Raw genomic sequence first — 16,075 nt, 5'->3', positions numbered from 1 at the left:
ATATAAGTAAAACATACAGTGTTGTGTTGAGTGAACAGAAGATGATCAGTAAGATGATGTTGAAGGTTAATGAAATTGCTGTTGAGGTGGTATTTAAATAGAACATCTGTAGCTGTCCAAATAAGGTGAAGCCAAAAACGTACACATACTGTGCTTCAGGTTGCGTTCACACTGTGTTGCCCTTCAACCTTAAGCAACACTACATGGACAGAAAAACACTCTTAATTTTACTAGTATCATTTCGATAAATTTTCAGTCAAGAAATATTGCAGTACCTGAAAATAATCATAGGAAAGCTTAATGCAAAATTGTAAAATAGAATTTAAGTGTACTTGTATTAATTTCAGTATAGCGTGCATGTGTGTAATTAAGTTCAAATGAGATCTCTGCATTCCGTTGTTTCATCAGCAAAATTTCATCAGTATAACGGAGAATGCCACTTCATCCCTGGGCAGGTGCCTCATGACTCTCTAACACTTGGGGGGTTTTAAACGAGGCCTTTGCATTTATTCCTCAGGAAAACTCTCTGCTATTTCAGTTATCTAAGTTAAAGAAAAGAACAGACCCTGATTTCTTTTCTACATTAATAAAATCATTAATAATTATTATCTAGTAATAGATCTTCCCAAATGACTATCTTTACTGAATATTAATATATTTACTGTAAGGAAAATAAAAGAGCTAAGAACATAATGTAGGAAAATAGCTATAAGAAGGGGTTTGTAAAGGCCAGAGACAACATTGGAGCAGAGATCAACTCTGAAATGTTGGTCCTGTCAAGATTTTTAACATATGAAAGTGCCACGAATTCCTTTCTAATGAACCTTACGTTATTAAGACGTCACAATATTAAGCAACGTTATTTTTTCTGAAGCCCCTAAAATGTCTTCACTAAAAGAGAGTGTTACCATGTAAGAAACCCCATTACTAAGGCAAAGGCTATATGGCCTCTTGGCAATCAGTTCCAAATAATGGTAACAATTTACAATTGCTTTCAAATCAATTTTGATGCAAATTTTAGTGTTCTTGTGTGAAAAAAGAAAATCAAAGTGTAGAACAGTATGTACAAAGTGCTGCACTTTGTGTATAAAGAGTGAAAAAATAAATATGTGTCTTTTCTGCTTATGAAACTTTAGCCAAGCATGCACACAAACATACATACACCTAAAATGGTGGTCATGTGCAGCTGAGGGCAGATCTGAGTGAATAGAGAGTGAGACTGATAGCTGTAGACATTTAAAATTTTTCTTTGATTTTGGAACTATGCAAATATATTACCTATTTACAAAATGAAATTTTAAAAATATGCCTTCCTAAGAGCTTCTTGTACAGATTTTCATTTTTTCTTACATTTCTCGAATGAGATTATATTTTTCTACAAACTGGGCACCACTGATTCAGTTTTGAGAAAGAATGATATATGAAATTAAATGACATTTTCCTAGGTGTTTTATAAATTACAGTATTATTTTTGTAAAATTAATTTTATAATTTCTGCATTTATTTTTGTATCTTTGAGCCGTCTACCAATCCATATCAAAAGCCATTTCTGACCTGTTCTTGGTTCAGTTTGATCACAAAGCTAATGAGATCGAAGAGGAATACTTCCCCTGGATTGTAAATTACTGACTTAAAAACTGCTCATTTTAATCACTTAATGAAGGCTAGGACTTAAAGCATACTGATACAAATATCATGCCCATAATTCCATATTAACTTTTCCAGCCTGTGTAGCAAGCATGTTTCGGTGAGTATGACCATTAAGAAATACATCAAATGTGACTGACTAAAAGGAAACAACACAAGTTTTTCAGTGTTTTTGAAAAAGAATATTGTTATACCTGTGTTTTATTATAAATAACCAGGTTCTGTCATATTTTATCTTCTTGCCAGCAAATGAAGGACATTGTTTCATAAAGCTTCTAAAATGTACATGAATATTTAATTAAATCATATTTCCTTGAGAAAATAAAATTCATTCGCATTTATAGCAGACAGTTGTGAGGAGCAGATAACTGTCATAAGACCAGGGTAGCCAGTACCGGTTGCTTGTGGAACAAACTCCTCAATTTTTAAAACTTTTTTTTAAAAAATAAACATACAATCATAAGTGTTCATTTCCTTTAAAAATTCTAAAGATGAAGAAAATTACTGTCTATATATTTAAGTCCTTGTATAAATTACAAAACTCAAGTTTATGTTACAGAGTCCCTTCCCCATAGGAAGCATAAAGCACTTTTGTGGTACCTTTCACCAGTAAATATTCGTATCACATTGAATTTGACAAACGGAAGAAAAGTCAATATTGCATCTTTAAGCCCCAAGAGAACATTCTTCTAAGCTGTCTCTCATGATGAATGAGCTTCAAAAGTCATTTGATTGCCACGATTTAACTCAATCTCAATCTCAAAGATATATAAAAGTAATATACCTATTGACTTCAGTAGAAATCTGAAATATCAGTGAACCGCAGACTCTTCTTGTTTGAGGTCAACAAACACCCTTTGGAAGACAACCAAGAGTAGTTTAAGACCAGGACAACAAAATAAAATTATAACAATAATAATTATAATAATAAAAATAACAATAATAAAATAAAAATAACAACAACCAACAATGAGGTAAACTCCCCTTTAAAAAGGCAATATGTGTTGCCTGGACTGTCAGGAGAGAGTTCGATTGTACCTGACACCCAAATGTTTTTCCAACCACAGTTCAGCCAGTTGCACGGTTGAGGCAAAAGTACTTGCCTTGGATCCTAAGCACATCTTATACTGCTTAGGGTCCAAGTTAGGGTCACAATGAACTGGATGGAAAATATGCACCACTCCTACTTCTTGACTTCTGAAGGGCCTTAAGCCAGACTGAATAACTTTATTGTAGAGATCTACATCTTCCAGTCCCCAGCCTTGTATTGAGGTATCAAATCCACCTGCACCCAGAAGATCACTTTTATAAATACAGGTAATTCCATATCCATAGTCTCTCCAAAATCCAGTCTTCTTTGAGAAGACAAAGTCATTATCAGTGGGAGGACTTCCCCCATTGGTTACCTTTGGGTCATACTGGCTAAAGATGATGGGATAGTACACCTGTTGTCCCTGAATTGTATTGTCTCTACATCGTTGGAGAAAGTCTCCTCTGAAGATCAAGTCAACATCACAAAATAGCAGCAAAGTATCATTGTCAAACTGGGAAGATCCCATTTCAAGACCAAGACCTCTGGAAAACTCTCCCTTCATAGGGATCAGGGTCATTTCTGCTTTAGGGTACTTGTTTTGATATTCTTGTATCAGCTCAATATGCTTGCTGGAATCTTGGCCAGAATCCCTACTGAAAAGGATGATGACCAGCTTTACATTCTGCTTTGGGATAAGACAAGTGTTTTCAAAGTTCTCCATGAATCTCAAGAAAATGTCATACCTTCCAATGAGAGGGACAAGAACATGTATTTTCTTTTCATTGGGCCCTCCCATTTCTTTGGCACCTTGAAAAGAAGATAATATCTTTAAAGAATTAGATATAAAGGAGAATGACTGAGTGTCACTGTTAATACTCTCTACAAGACTGTCGACATCTAGCTCTTCAGTTTCTCTGAAGAAAGGCTTGCTGAACAACTGCTGAAGATAGGCGTGACGTCTTACTGGCACAGTCAGTTTCCTCCCCTTGTGTCTTTTGTATAAGAGGAGTAAATCCAAGATGTACTCCACCCCATGCAGGGGATCAACCCTGCGGTAGCCATACTGAATTTCCTTGAAGTCAATGAGCCGTCCTCTACTCTTGGCATTCTCATTGATCATCTCCATCACCTGTAGGACGGTGTCATCCAGTGCTGTTCTCAGGATGCTGCTGATGCTCTGTCGGGGAGGCTGGTTCTCAGATGCTGAGTAGAGGAGCTTCCCTGTCAGGAACTCCCATTCTATCACTTCATCTCTCTCCCGAGGCTGGAAGTGATTGAAAGAAGGCATCACTCCCAGCTGCTGGTCCTCTTTGCTCACTTCGCTGTTACTGAGCTTGCTCATCAGAGCGCTCTCCCGGTGGAGCTGGATGGTGCGGTAGCGAAGTTCAGAAATTTTGCGGCTAAGCATGTAATTATGAAGCCTGTATTGGTAGGCAGGCCTTTTGTTTGGATGAAGTGTTATGGCTGCATGGATTTTGCTGTTGTGAAGGTCTTGGATATAACCCTTCCGATTGTGTTCATAATTTTCATGGAACAGCTGCTGCATCTGAAAAGGAGAAGGAAATCAAGATGTTAGAATAAGTTTAAAATATCAAAGAAAAAAGAATCGACTACATCCATAACCCCATAATGAATCATTGTGAGGGTGAGACAGGTGGGTAGAGCATGGATTTTCCAAAACAGGGGCTCACTCTGAGGAGTAAACCAATGCCCTGTTTCTTGGAATGGTAATATCAGCCCTAGAGGAGACCTACATTTTATTTAGCATCCTGATATACCATCTTTACAGAGTAAGTTCTTGGTAAGGTAATGTGGAACAGAAACTATATTGATCTACACTGCCTATTTAAAGGATCATACTCAAAATGCCTGACATCCTTATAAGCCAGAAAATCTCTCTGCTAATCTAGAAAAAGCTCAGGCAGGAACAAAAATGAGATCACACTTCAAACTGCCAGCTGTCTCCTCTGCCAGTCAATAAAGAAACCTCCATCACACCCATTCAAGATAAGTACCAATGGAGGAGGAGAGGTGGTGAAGGAAAAGGAGGGGGAGGAGAGCCAGCAGCAGCAGCAGCATGAGATATCTGCAAATACATTGATTAAAAGGAGGAAAGGAATATTGCAAACTTAAGAATACATATCCAAAACCATAGACAAAATAAAAATATTAAGGACAATATACTCCTCCCTCCACTCTCAAAAAGAACTCAAGGAATAGATAAATGAGCTAAGTAAGATAAATAAAACAACTGATACTCACATTATAAGAAGCATAAAAAGAGATTTGTGAAAAACATAGAAAGAAGGGATTTGAGAAAATATAGCAAAATAATAGAAGTTTAAAATATAGGTTAAAAGTATGGGCATATATGTCTATACGCATACACACATATAAATGTATATATTTGATATATATTTAAAAGTTTGTATCAAAGTTTGGATCTATATACATACAATAAATAAAGTTTTGTTAAAATTTGGGTATATAATACATCTGGATATATAGTAAAGGAATACAAATATATACATAAAATATGTCTGAGGGACATATTTCCCTTAAAATAAAGGAAGGTGTATATCTATGTGTAATTAGGCCAAGCGAAAAAAAAAAAGCAAAATAAACAAACAAAACCCAATTTGGCTGTAAAGTCAGAAAAGAATGAATCTTGCCACAACATTCTCTATAGCAACATTCGATGATGAAAACAATAGAGCACAGCCCAGGAAGACCCCAAGGAAGCAAATTAATGATTCATATTATACTCAGCCAACCTAGAGCTCAAGTTTTATTGTGAAAAATAAACAGCTCCTAACATGTACGAATGTGTGGCATATCTGTGGTGACTCCACCAATCTAGAGGTGGGGGCTATGTCCCTTTCTTTTGTTATGACTTTAATAAACTACAGTAGAAGTGACACTCTGCCACTTTTCAGACTGGCAGCTGCCACCTGTCTTGTTGAACTCCCACTCTACAGAAGCCACTAAGTAAAAAGTCTGAGTTAGTTAGTTAGATTCCTTGTTGCTGGCCAGAACCTCCAGTAAAATGTAGTAGAGCAGATACGTTCTTGTTTCAGTCTCAACATCAGGAAACAAGATGTCAACATGGCTCTTTAACACATTAAGGAAGTTCATTTCTATTTCTAGTTTGCTAAGATTTTTACCATGAGTGAATTTTGAAGCTGATCAAATATTTTTTTCTGCATCCATTGAGAAGATTATGGGATGCTTTTTTTTCTGTTAACATGGTGAATTGCATTGATTCATTTTCTAATATTAAACAACCTTTGTATTCCTTGAATAAACCCAACATGATCTTGATATTCATCTTCTTTATATATCGCTGGAATATATTTGCAAATATTTTGTTTAGGATTTACTGTGAGAATCCAATTCTCCCCAATTTGATACCCCCAAATTGATATATAGATTCAAGGCAATTCCAATACAAACCCCACCATTTTAAAAAAAAATATGTTGCTGCTGATATTAACAAGTTGATTCTAAAATTTATGTAGAGATGAAGTCAAGGATATTCAAGATAATCTTAAAAAAAGATACACTACAGATCAAAAGTTACAGAAATTTAGAAGTATGATATTGGTACAAGGATAAACAAATAGAAGAAAGGACCAAAATAGTCCATAAGGAAACCTACACATGACATATGATTTGTGACTTATGACAAATATGATAGTGGAGAGTGGAGGAAAGGCGGTCTTTTCAGTAATATATATTCATATGGAAAAATGTAAAAGCTGACCCCTACATCCCACAATAAAAAAATCCATCCCAGATGCACTGGTGATATAAAAATGAAAGGTTAAATTTTTTTCCTAAAAGTTAACACTAGAAAATATCTGCTTGTGTTTTGGTTAGGTGAATTTTCTTAAATAGGACACAAGGTACTTATCATAAAAATAGATTGGTAAACTGGACTACATTAAAATTAAGAACTCTATTTCTCATAAACGCCATTAAGAGATTATAAAAGGTAAACTACAGAGTGGGAGAATATAGTTTTAATAGATCTTACCAAAAAGGACTAATACCCAGAATATATAATGAACTTGTAAAAATTAATAGGGAAGGACAAACCCAGTTTAAAAATGGAAAAAGAATCTTGAATGGGCACTTCACAAAAGAGAATATGTAAAAGCCTGATAAACATACACAAAAACCTTCTCTAGTTCATTCATCATCAGGGTAATGCAATTTAAAGTCACAATGTGATTTTAATCTACGAAAATGGTTAATGACTGATAATGCATTGTGAAAGTAGCAGATCTGGAACTCTCATATACAGCTGGTGAGAATGTAACTTGGTTCAACCACTGTGGAAAATTGTATTGACTAAAATGACCATATATGTTCCCTGCGACTCAGTAATTCTACTCTTAGCTGCATGCCCAATACACATACATACATACATATATCTAAAAATATATACATGTATATATACATACATTTTCATAGCAACATTATTCATAATATCCCCCAAACCGAAAGCAACCCTAATGTACACCGAGAGTAGAATAGATAAATAAACATAATGGAAAACAACACGTCAATTAAAATAAATGAAATACTACTACTCACAACAACATGAACAAATCTCATAAATCACAAACAAGTGAAAGAAACCATACACAAAAGAATACATTTTGTATGATTCTATTCATATGAAATTCAGGTAAAACTAACGTATGCTGTTAGCTGTAAGAACAGTGAGCAAAAATCAAGAAAGTGGGCAGGGAGCTCTGGAGGGCTGGTAATATTCTATTTGTTGACCTAGGTTGTGGTTACACATATACATTTAATTTGTGAACATTCACTGAACTGTTACTTAAGATATGTTTGTTATACTACAATTAATAAATGACCTTTTAAAATATGCATATACATGCATGTGGAGTTAGGCAGGTTTTTCTTATATGTATGTATATAAGTGTGTAGATAGATATGTGAGGAGAGAGAGAGAATATGAATATCAGAGAAGTTTTCATAGAGAAGATGACCTAAAAGGTATAAGACCAATACCATGGCAGATTCTTTATCTCCAGTATTTCACCTGGCTTTTATTCTATACTCAGAGATTTTTCAAATCAACATCATCTGACCTTGAAGAATATAACCCTAGATATTTTGAGACGGATTTTGGACTTGTTTCAAAACACAGTAGTTCAGTTACATCCAGTATTTTTTTTTCTAAATACACAAGCCAATTTTTATTTGAAACTTTGATGTTAAATTAAATCCATATAAGTGGGTTGTTATATCTCCAGTTTTGTATTATTTTTTTAAAAATTTTATTGGCGTATGGTTACTTTACAATGTTGTGTTAGCCTCCACTGCACAACAAAATGAATCAGCCATGTATTATTATTTTTTTAACCTGAATTTGCTTCAATATTTTACTTTATGTAATTTTTCCATGGATTTTTTTTGGTATGCAACAAGATTAAAAAAATCTAATGGCATATAGAATACTAATTATACCACCTCTAAAAAGTACTGGCTCTCTGAAACTATTCTTTCTTGAGGCCTGCTTTGTTTTACTAAGAAAAGGGAACATGCTAAATTAAATAGGAAACATTGCTCAGAGGCAGACTGTTAAATTGTAGATTTCCCTAGCTCCTTTAGTGATACTGAAGTGATTAATATTGCACAACTTGATAAAGGTGACATTTGTTATAGAAGAAAAAATATCTTAGTATTAAAATGTTTAACTAACTTGCACCACTCACATCATTACAACCCAAGTTGCCTATATAGTGCTTATTTTTCTATTGTATTCCTTTGCAGAAATATTACAAGCAGACAAAGTCAGGGAGGGGGGCAATCCTTAAAAATAGCACATTCACACATACTCTAGGTAGTGAGGTAATGATTAGAACATCGTGAATTTATGTCTTATTTTCCATTAAGAAGCATAGAGGATATCCGTATTTTCTCTCTGTATATAGGGAGGACCAAACTATGCAGAATGGACAGAAGAATGAAATTAGCCAGATCTGAACTTGAGTAGTGGCTCCACCATTTCTTTTTTGAATTTTGAATTTTATTTAGTTTTGTAAACAGCAGGTTCTTATTAGTTATCTATTTTATACATATTAGTGTATATATGTCAATCCCAATCTGCCAATTCATCAGACCACCATAACTCCGCGCCGCCACTTTCCCCCCTTGGTGTCCATACGTTTGTTCTGTACATCTGTGTCTCAATTTCTACCCTGCAAACTGGTTCATCTGTACCAGTTTTCTAGGTTCCACATATATGCGTTAATATACGAAATTTGTTTTTCTCTTTCTGACTTACTTCCTTCTGTACGACAGTCTCTAGATCCATCCACATCTCTGCAAATGACTGAACTTCATTCCTTTTTACACCTGAGTAATATTCCATTGTATATATGTACCATATCTTCTTCATCCATTCATCTGTCGATGAGCATTTAGGTTGCTTCCATGACCTGGCTATTGTAAATAGTGCAGCAATGAACATTGGGGTACATGTGTCATTTTGAATTATGGTTTTCTCTGGGTATATGCCCAGGAGTGGGACTGCTGGGTCATATGGTAGTTCTATTTTTAGATTTTTGAGGAACCTCCATACTGTTCTCCATAGTGGCTGTATCAATTTACATTCCCACCAACAGTGCAAGAAGGTTTCCTTTTCTCCACACCCCCTCCAGCATTTGTTGTTTGTAGATCTTCTGATGATGCCCATTCTAACTGGTGCGAGGTGATAACTCATAGTTTTGATTTGCATTTCTCTAATGATTAGTGAGGTTAAGCATCCTTTCATGTGTTTGTTGGCAGTCTGTATATCTTCTTTGGAAAAATGTCTATTTAGGTCTCCTGCCTATTTTTGGTTGGGTTTGTTTTTTTAATATTGAGCTGCATGAACTGTTTATATATTTTGGAGATTAATCCTTTGTCCATTGATTTGTTTGCAAATATTTGCTCCCATTCTGAGAGTTGTCTTTTTGTCTTGTTTGTAGCTTCCTTTGCTTTGCAAAAGCTTTTAAGTTTCATTAGGTCCCATGTGTTTATTTTTGTTTTTATTTCCATTTCTCTAGAAGGGGGGTCAAAAAGGATCTTGCTGTGATTTATGTGATTTATTCTTACGTCTTATAGTGTCCGGGTTTACATTTAGGTCTCTAGTCCATTTTGAGTTTATTTTTGTGTATGGTGTTAGGGAGTGTTCTAATTTCATTCTTTTACATGTAGCTGTCCAGTTTTCCCAGCACCACTTATTGAAGAGGCTGTCTTTTCTCCATTGTATATCTTTGCCTCCTTTGTCATAGATCAGTTGACCATAGGTGCATGGGTTTAATCTCTGGGCTTACTATCCTGTTCCATTGATCTGCATTGCTGTTTTTGTGCCAGTACCATATTGCTTGACTACTGTAGCTTTGTAGTATAGTCTGAAGTCAGGGAGCCTGATTCCTCCTGCTCCGTGTTTTCCCCTCAAGACTGCTTTGGCTATTCGGGGTCTTCTGTGTCTCCATATAAATTTTAAGTTTTTTTGTTTTAGTTCTGTAAATATGCCACTGGTAATTTGATAGGGATTGTGTTGCATCTGTAGATTGCTTTGGGTAGTGTGGTCATTTTCACAGTATTGATTCTTCCAACCCAAGAATATGGTATATCTCTCCATCTGTTTGTGTCATCTTTGATTTCTTTCATCAGTGTCTTATAGTTTTCTGAGTCTTTTACAGGTCTTTTACCTCCTTAGGTAGGTTTATTCCTAGGTATTTTATTCTTTTTGTTGCAATGGTGAATGGGATTGTTTCTTTATTTCTCTTTCTGATCTTTCCTTGTTAGTGTATAGGAACGCAAGAGATTTTTGTGAATTAATTTTGTATCCTGCAACTTTACCAAATTCATTGACTAGCTCTAGTAGTTTTCTGGTGGCATCTTTAGGATTCTCTATGTATAGTATCACGTCATCTGCAAACAGTGACAGTTTTAATTCTTCTTTTCCAATTTGTATTCCTTTTATTTCTTTTTCTTCTCTGATTGCTGGGGCTAGGACTTCCAAAACTATGTTGAATAATAGTGGCAAGAGTGGCCATCCTTGTCTTGTTCCTGATCTTAGAGGAAACGCTTTCAGTTTTTCACCATTGAGAATGATGTTTGCTGTGTGTTTGTTGTATATGGCCTTTATTACGTTAAGGTAAGTTCCCTCTATGCCCACTTTCTGGAGAGTTTTTATCACAAATCGGTGTTGAATTTTGTCAAAAGCTTGTTCTGCATCTATTGAGATGATCATATGGTTTTTCTTCTTCAGTTTACTAATATGGTGTATCACATTGACTGATTTGTGTATACTGAAGAATCCTTGCATCCCTGGGATAAACCCCACTTGATCATGGGGTATGATCCTTTTAATGTGTTGTTGGATTCTGTTTGCTAGTATTTTGTTGAGGATTTTTGCATCTATGTTCATCAGTGATATTGGTCTGTAATTTTCTTTTATTGTAGTATCTCTGTCTGGTTTTGGTATCAGGGTGACGGTGGCCTCATAGAATGAGTTCGGGAGTGTTCCTTCCTCTGCAATTTTTGGGAAGAGTTTGAGAAGGACGGGTGTTAGCTCTTCTCTAAATGTTTGACAGAATTCACCTATGAAGCCATCTCGTCCTGGACTTTTGTTTGTTGGAAGATTTTTAATCACAGTTTCAACTTCATAACTTGTGATTGGTCTGTTCATATTTTCTATTTCTTACTGGTTCAGTCTTGGAAGGTTATACCTTTCTAAGAATTTGTCCATTTCTTCCAGGTTGTCCATTTTATTGGCATAGAGTTGCTTGTAGTAGTCTCTTAGGGTGCTTTATCTTTCTGCGGTGTCTGTTGTAACTTCTCCTTTTTCATCTCTAATTTTATTGATTTGAGTCCTCTCCCTCTTTTTCTTGATGAGTCTGGCTAAAGGTTTATCAATTTTGTTTATCTTCTCAAAGAACCAGCTTTTAGTTTTATTGATCTTTGCTATTGTTTTCTTTGTTTCTATTTCATTTATTTCTGCTCTGATCTTTATGATTTCTTTCCTTCTACTAACTGTGGGTTTTATTTGTTCTTCTTTCTCTAGTTCCTTTATCTGTAAGGGTAGATTGTTTACTTGAGATGTTTGTTGTTTCTTGAGGTAGGCATGTATTGCTATAAACTTCCCTCTTAGAACTGCTTTTGCTTCATCCCATAGGTTTTGGATCGTCGTGTTTTTGTTGTAAATTGTCTCTAGGTATTTTTTGATATCCTCTTTGATTTCTTCAGTGATCTCTTGGTTATTTAGTAATGTATTATTTAGTCTCCATGTTTTTGTGTTTTTTACGTTTTTTTCCCTGTAATTGGTTTCTAATCTCATAGCATTGTGGTCGGAAAAGATGCTTGATATGATTTCAATTTTCTTAAATTTACCGAGGCTTGATTTGTGACCCAAAATGTGATCTATCCTAGAGAATGTTCCGTGTGCACTTGAGAAGAAAGTGTAATCTGCTGTCTTTGGATTGAACGTCCTATAAATATCAATTAAATCTATCTGTTCTATTGTGTCATTTAAAGCTTGTGTTTCCTTATTCATCTTCTGTGTGGATGATCTGTCCATTGGTGTAAGTGAGGTATTAAAGTCCCCCACTATTATTGTGTTACTGTCGATTTCCTCTTTTACAGTTGTTAGCAATTGCCTTATGTATTGAGGTGCTCCTATGTTGGGTGCATATATATTTATAACTGTTGTATCTTCTTCTTGGTTTGATCCCTTGATCACTATGTAGTGTCCTTGGCTCCACCATTTCTAAGCCATTTCCTAGCCAATCTGTGTAAATCTCAGTCTCCTAATCTATAAAAGGGAAAATGCCAACCACCTCAATGTATATTAAAATGTTGCTCAATAGGACTATATATATATATATATATATATACACACACACATATATACATATATATATATATTTATACACATACTTAACATCATGTGCTTAACATCATGTCTGGTATATAGAAAACAGTCAAAAAAAGGGTTTAAAAAAAAAAAAAGGGTTTGCCAGTCTCCTCCTGAGATTGCTCTTTTTAGCTAGGAGTTTTCAGAGGATGAGAGCAGCACCCTCTAGGCTTGCTTCATCTTTGCTCACTTCTGGAAATGCTTGGGAACAGTTATAATTTGGCCACATACACTCACTGCTTCAATGTATCTAACATGCCATTAGGTACCTTCTCCTAACAAAAGTCCTCAATATTTTACTACCAGAAAGATAAATTATTGTGGGGGTTTCAGGAAACCAAAGTTCAAGAGTGTTAAGTGATTTAACCAAGGGTCGACTGAGAGTAATGAGGTTATGACTAAAACTAGAATAAGCAGTCAGTTTTGCTACTTATCACACTAAATTTTTAATGTAGCAAAAGTGCTTTAAGAAAAAGTATAAAATACACATTTTAAATTATATTAGCTTGTTTGAAATAATTCAGGGCTTCATTTCCTTTACAGAATTTTCAATTGATTTCATGGTACCTCCAGAGCCTTATACTGAAAGGAAAAATCATTTCACACTAACAAAATCACAATGGCAAGTGACATCAATATGTCCTGACTGACCCCAGTGTTTTAAGTGTACCACCCAAAATCTCACCCTCTGAGAAGGAAATTATCTGAGAAGTTATAGAAAAATTATTATAAAAATCAGAGACTGGAAGAATAAATGCCAAGATACAGCTGTATGTTATTATTAATCTACTACATTAAATTTCCATTTCTTTTAGATTTATTAATGATAACATAGCATATGGGAAAACTGGACAGCTACATGTAAAAGAATGAAATTAGAACACTCCCTAACACCATACACAAAAATAAACTCAAAATGGGTTAAAGACCTAAATGTAAGGCCAGGCACTATAAAACCCTTAGAGGAAAACATAGGCAGAACACTCTATGATATAAATCACAGCAAGACCCTTTTTGACCCATGTCCCAGAGAAATGGAAATAAAAACAAAAATAAATGGGACCTAGTGAAACTTAAAAGCTTTTGCACAGCAAAGGAAACCAAAAACAACATGAAAAGAAAACCCTCAGAATGGAAGAAGATATTTGCAAATGAAGCAACTGACAAAGGATTAATTTCCAAAATACACAAGCAGCTCATGCAGCTCAATGTCAAAAAGAGAAACAACCCAATCCAAAAATGGGCAGAAGACCTAAATAGTCATTTCTCCAAAGAAGATATACAGATTGCCAACAAACACGTGAAAGGATGCTCAACATCACTAATCAATAGAGAAATGCAAATCAAAACTACAATGAGATATCATCTCACACCAGTCAGAATGGCCATCATTAAAAAATCTACAAACAATAAATGCTGGAGAGGGTGTGGAGAAAAGGGAACCATCTTGCACTGTTGGTGGGAATGTAAATTGATACAGCTACTATGGAGAACAGTATGGAGATTCCTTAAAAATCTAAAAATAGAACTATCATATGACCCAGCAATCTCACTACTGGACATATACCCTGAGAAAACCATAATTCAAAAAGACTCATGTACCACAATGTTCATTGCAGCTCTATTTACAGTAACCAGGACATGGAAGCAACCTAAGTGTCCATTGACAGATGAATGGATAAAGAAGATGTGGCACATATATACAATGGAATATTACTCAGCCATAAAAAGAAATGAAATTGCATTTTTTGTAGTGAAGTGGATGGATCTACAGACTCTCCTACAGTGTGAAGTTAGTAAGAAAGAGGAAAACAAATACTGTATGCTAACACATATATATGGAATCTAAAAAAAAAAAAAAAAGTTCTGAAGAACCTAGGGGCAGGACAGGAATAAAGACACAGATGTAGAGAATGGACTTAAGGACACGGGGAGGGGGAGGGGTAAGCTGGGACGAAGTGAGAGAGTGGCATGGACATATATACACTACCAAATGTAAAACAGATAGCTAGTAGGAAGCAGCCACATAGCACAGGGAGATCAGCTTGGTGCTTTGTGACCACCTAGAGGGGTGGGATAGGGAGGGTGGGAGGGAGACACAAGAGGGAAGAGATATGGGGATATATGTATATGTATAGCTGATTCACTTTGTTATACAGCAGAAACTAACACACCATTGTAAAACAATTATACTCCAATAAAGGTGTTAAAAAAATAATGATAACATAGCATAGATAATTTCTTGAATGATCATAGCTATGTAAATAAAGGAGTTCATTTCAACAATTAAAATGTTGAAAGAAATACTAAGAAGTTGACAGCAAACAGGGACAAGGTAACTTCTGGAGCATTGCAAAGCTCGTAAAAGTAGCAAAAGGCCAAGCTCTGTCAGTGGCAAAAGAGCTCTGTCAGTGGCAAAAGGGTTCAAGGACAGTTGACCTAAGAACTAACCAAGAAAAATATACTGCCTGACAGTGCAGGCCATAAAACTTATTCTATATATACAGTTGTGGGTACAGAAACTGAGGTGACCTGTGCTGGCAGAACAAGCCCCTCCTGGAAGTATTTTGTTTCAGAGAAGTAGAAGAAAAGTAGAAGAGACAGAGGTACAGTAAGTAAAGAATTAAACAGTTAAACCATGTCTTCATGAAGCAGCTTTAACCTGAGGCAGCAGAGAACCCAATGCCTTTTCTTTGGGGAAGTCAGAAAGCTTAGAATGGTAACAAACATCTCTACCAAAATATATCTATGGTGAAGGGCTTGTCCAGGGAAGAGTGTTGATAATTTTTCCAGAGATAAGTATGTTTTCTAAAAAAGGGATATAGTACAGCACGAACACAAAGTTTCTGTAAGAAAAAAAGACTAGATGAAAATCAGCCCCACATCCCCCCAGAAAAGAAGCCATGAAACAGGAAAACATTAAATGACTGTTCTAAAAAACATAAGAAGCATTTTCCTCTCTCTTGGGAAACAATTAAGTAGAAACATAAGATCTCAGGAATGTGATGGTACAGATGAAATGGGAGTTCACAAAACTAAGAAATAAAGAATACAAAATAAACTATCATAGACGTGAAAACAAAATCATAAGGAAAATAAAGAATAAACAGTGGAAGGCTCAGTTAGGATGGAAGAGATAGAAATTAAGAAAGCTAAAATAAAGAGTTATGATGGTTTAGAGAGAAACAATTCAGGACTCAGAAAAGTTGTTACTTGTTTTTACTACTATTATTATTAGTGTAAGTATTGAATAAATGAGTAAACGGGAATGGCCCTGATTAAGTTTTCCCTAGAAAATAATTCAAATAGGCTCAGTACAGCCATCATTTAACTTCAGATCATCATCTAAAAACTAAAAGACTGAATTGTCTTCATAAGGTCTCTGCTGAAATGAAGGGGAAATAAGAGACCATGTAATTATTGGAAAGCTTTGTGTTCTTTATTAAGAAAATAAT

General features: G+C 35.2%; 1 protein-coding gene across 1 annotated transcript in view; it reads right to left on the bottom strand.

Annotated features, from left to right (window-relative positions):
• Window positions 1-1,868: 1,868 nt before the first annotated feature.
• CHSY3 (chondroitin sulfate synthase 3) overlaps window positions 1,869-16,075 on the bottom strand; it is a 277,414-nt gene continuing 263,207 nt past the window's right edge. The window contains exon 3 of the mRNA XM_060146234.1: window positions 1,869-4,226. Within this exon, the coding sequence (XP_060002217.1) occupies window positions 2,664-4,226 (1,563 nt within the window). The 3' untranslated portion in view covers window positions 1,869-2,663. The remainder of the gene's footprint in view (window positions 4,227-16,075) is intronic.

The sequence above is a fragment of the Lagenorhynchus albirostris genome, chromosome 3 (genome assembly GCF_949774975.1).
Source record: "Lagenorhynchus albirostris chromosome 3, mLagAlb1.1, whole genome shotgun sequence".
NCBI classification, from domain to species: Eukaryota; Metazoa; Chordata; class Mammalia; order Artiodactyla; family Delphinidae; genus Lagenorhynchus; species Lagenorhynchus albirostris.
This window is presented reverse-complemented; position numbering and strand designations above follow the sequence as displayed.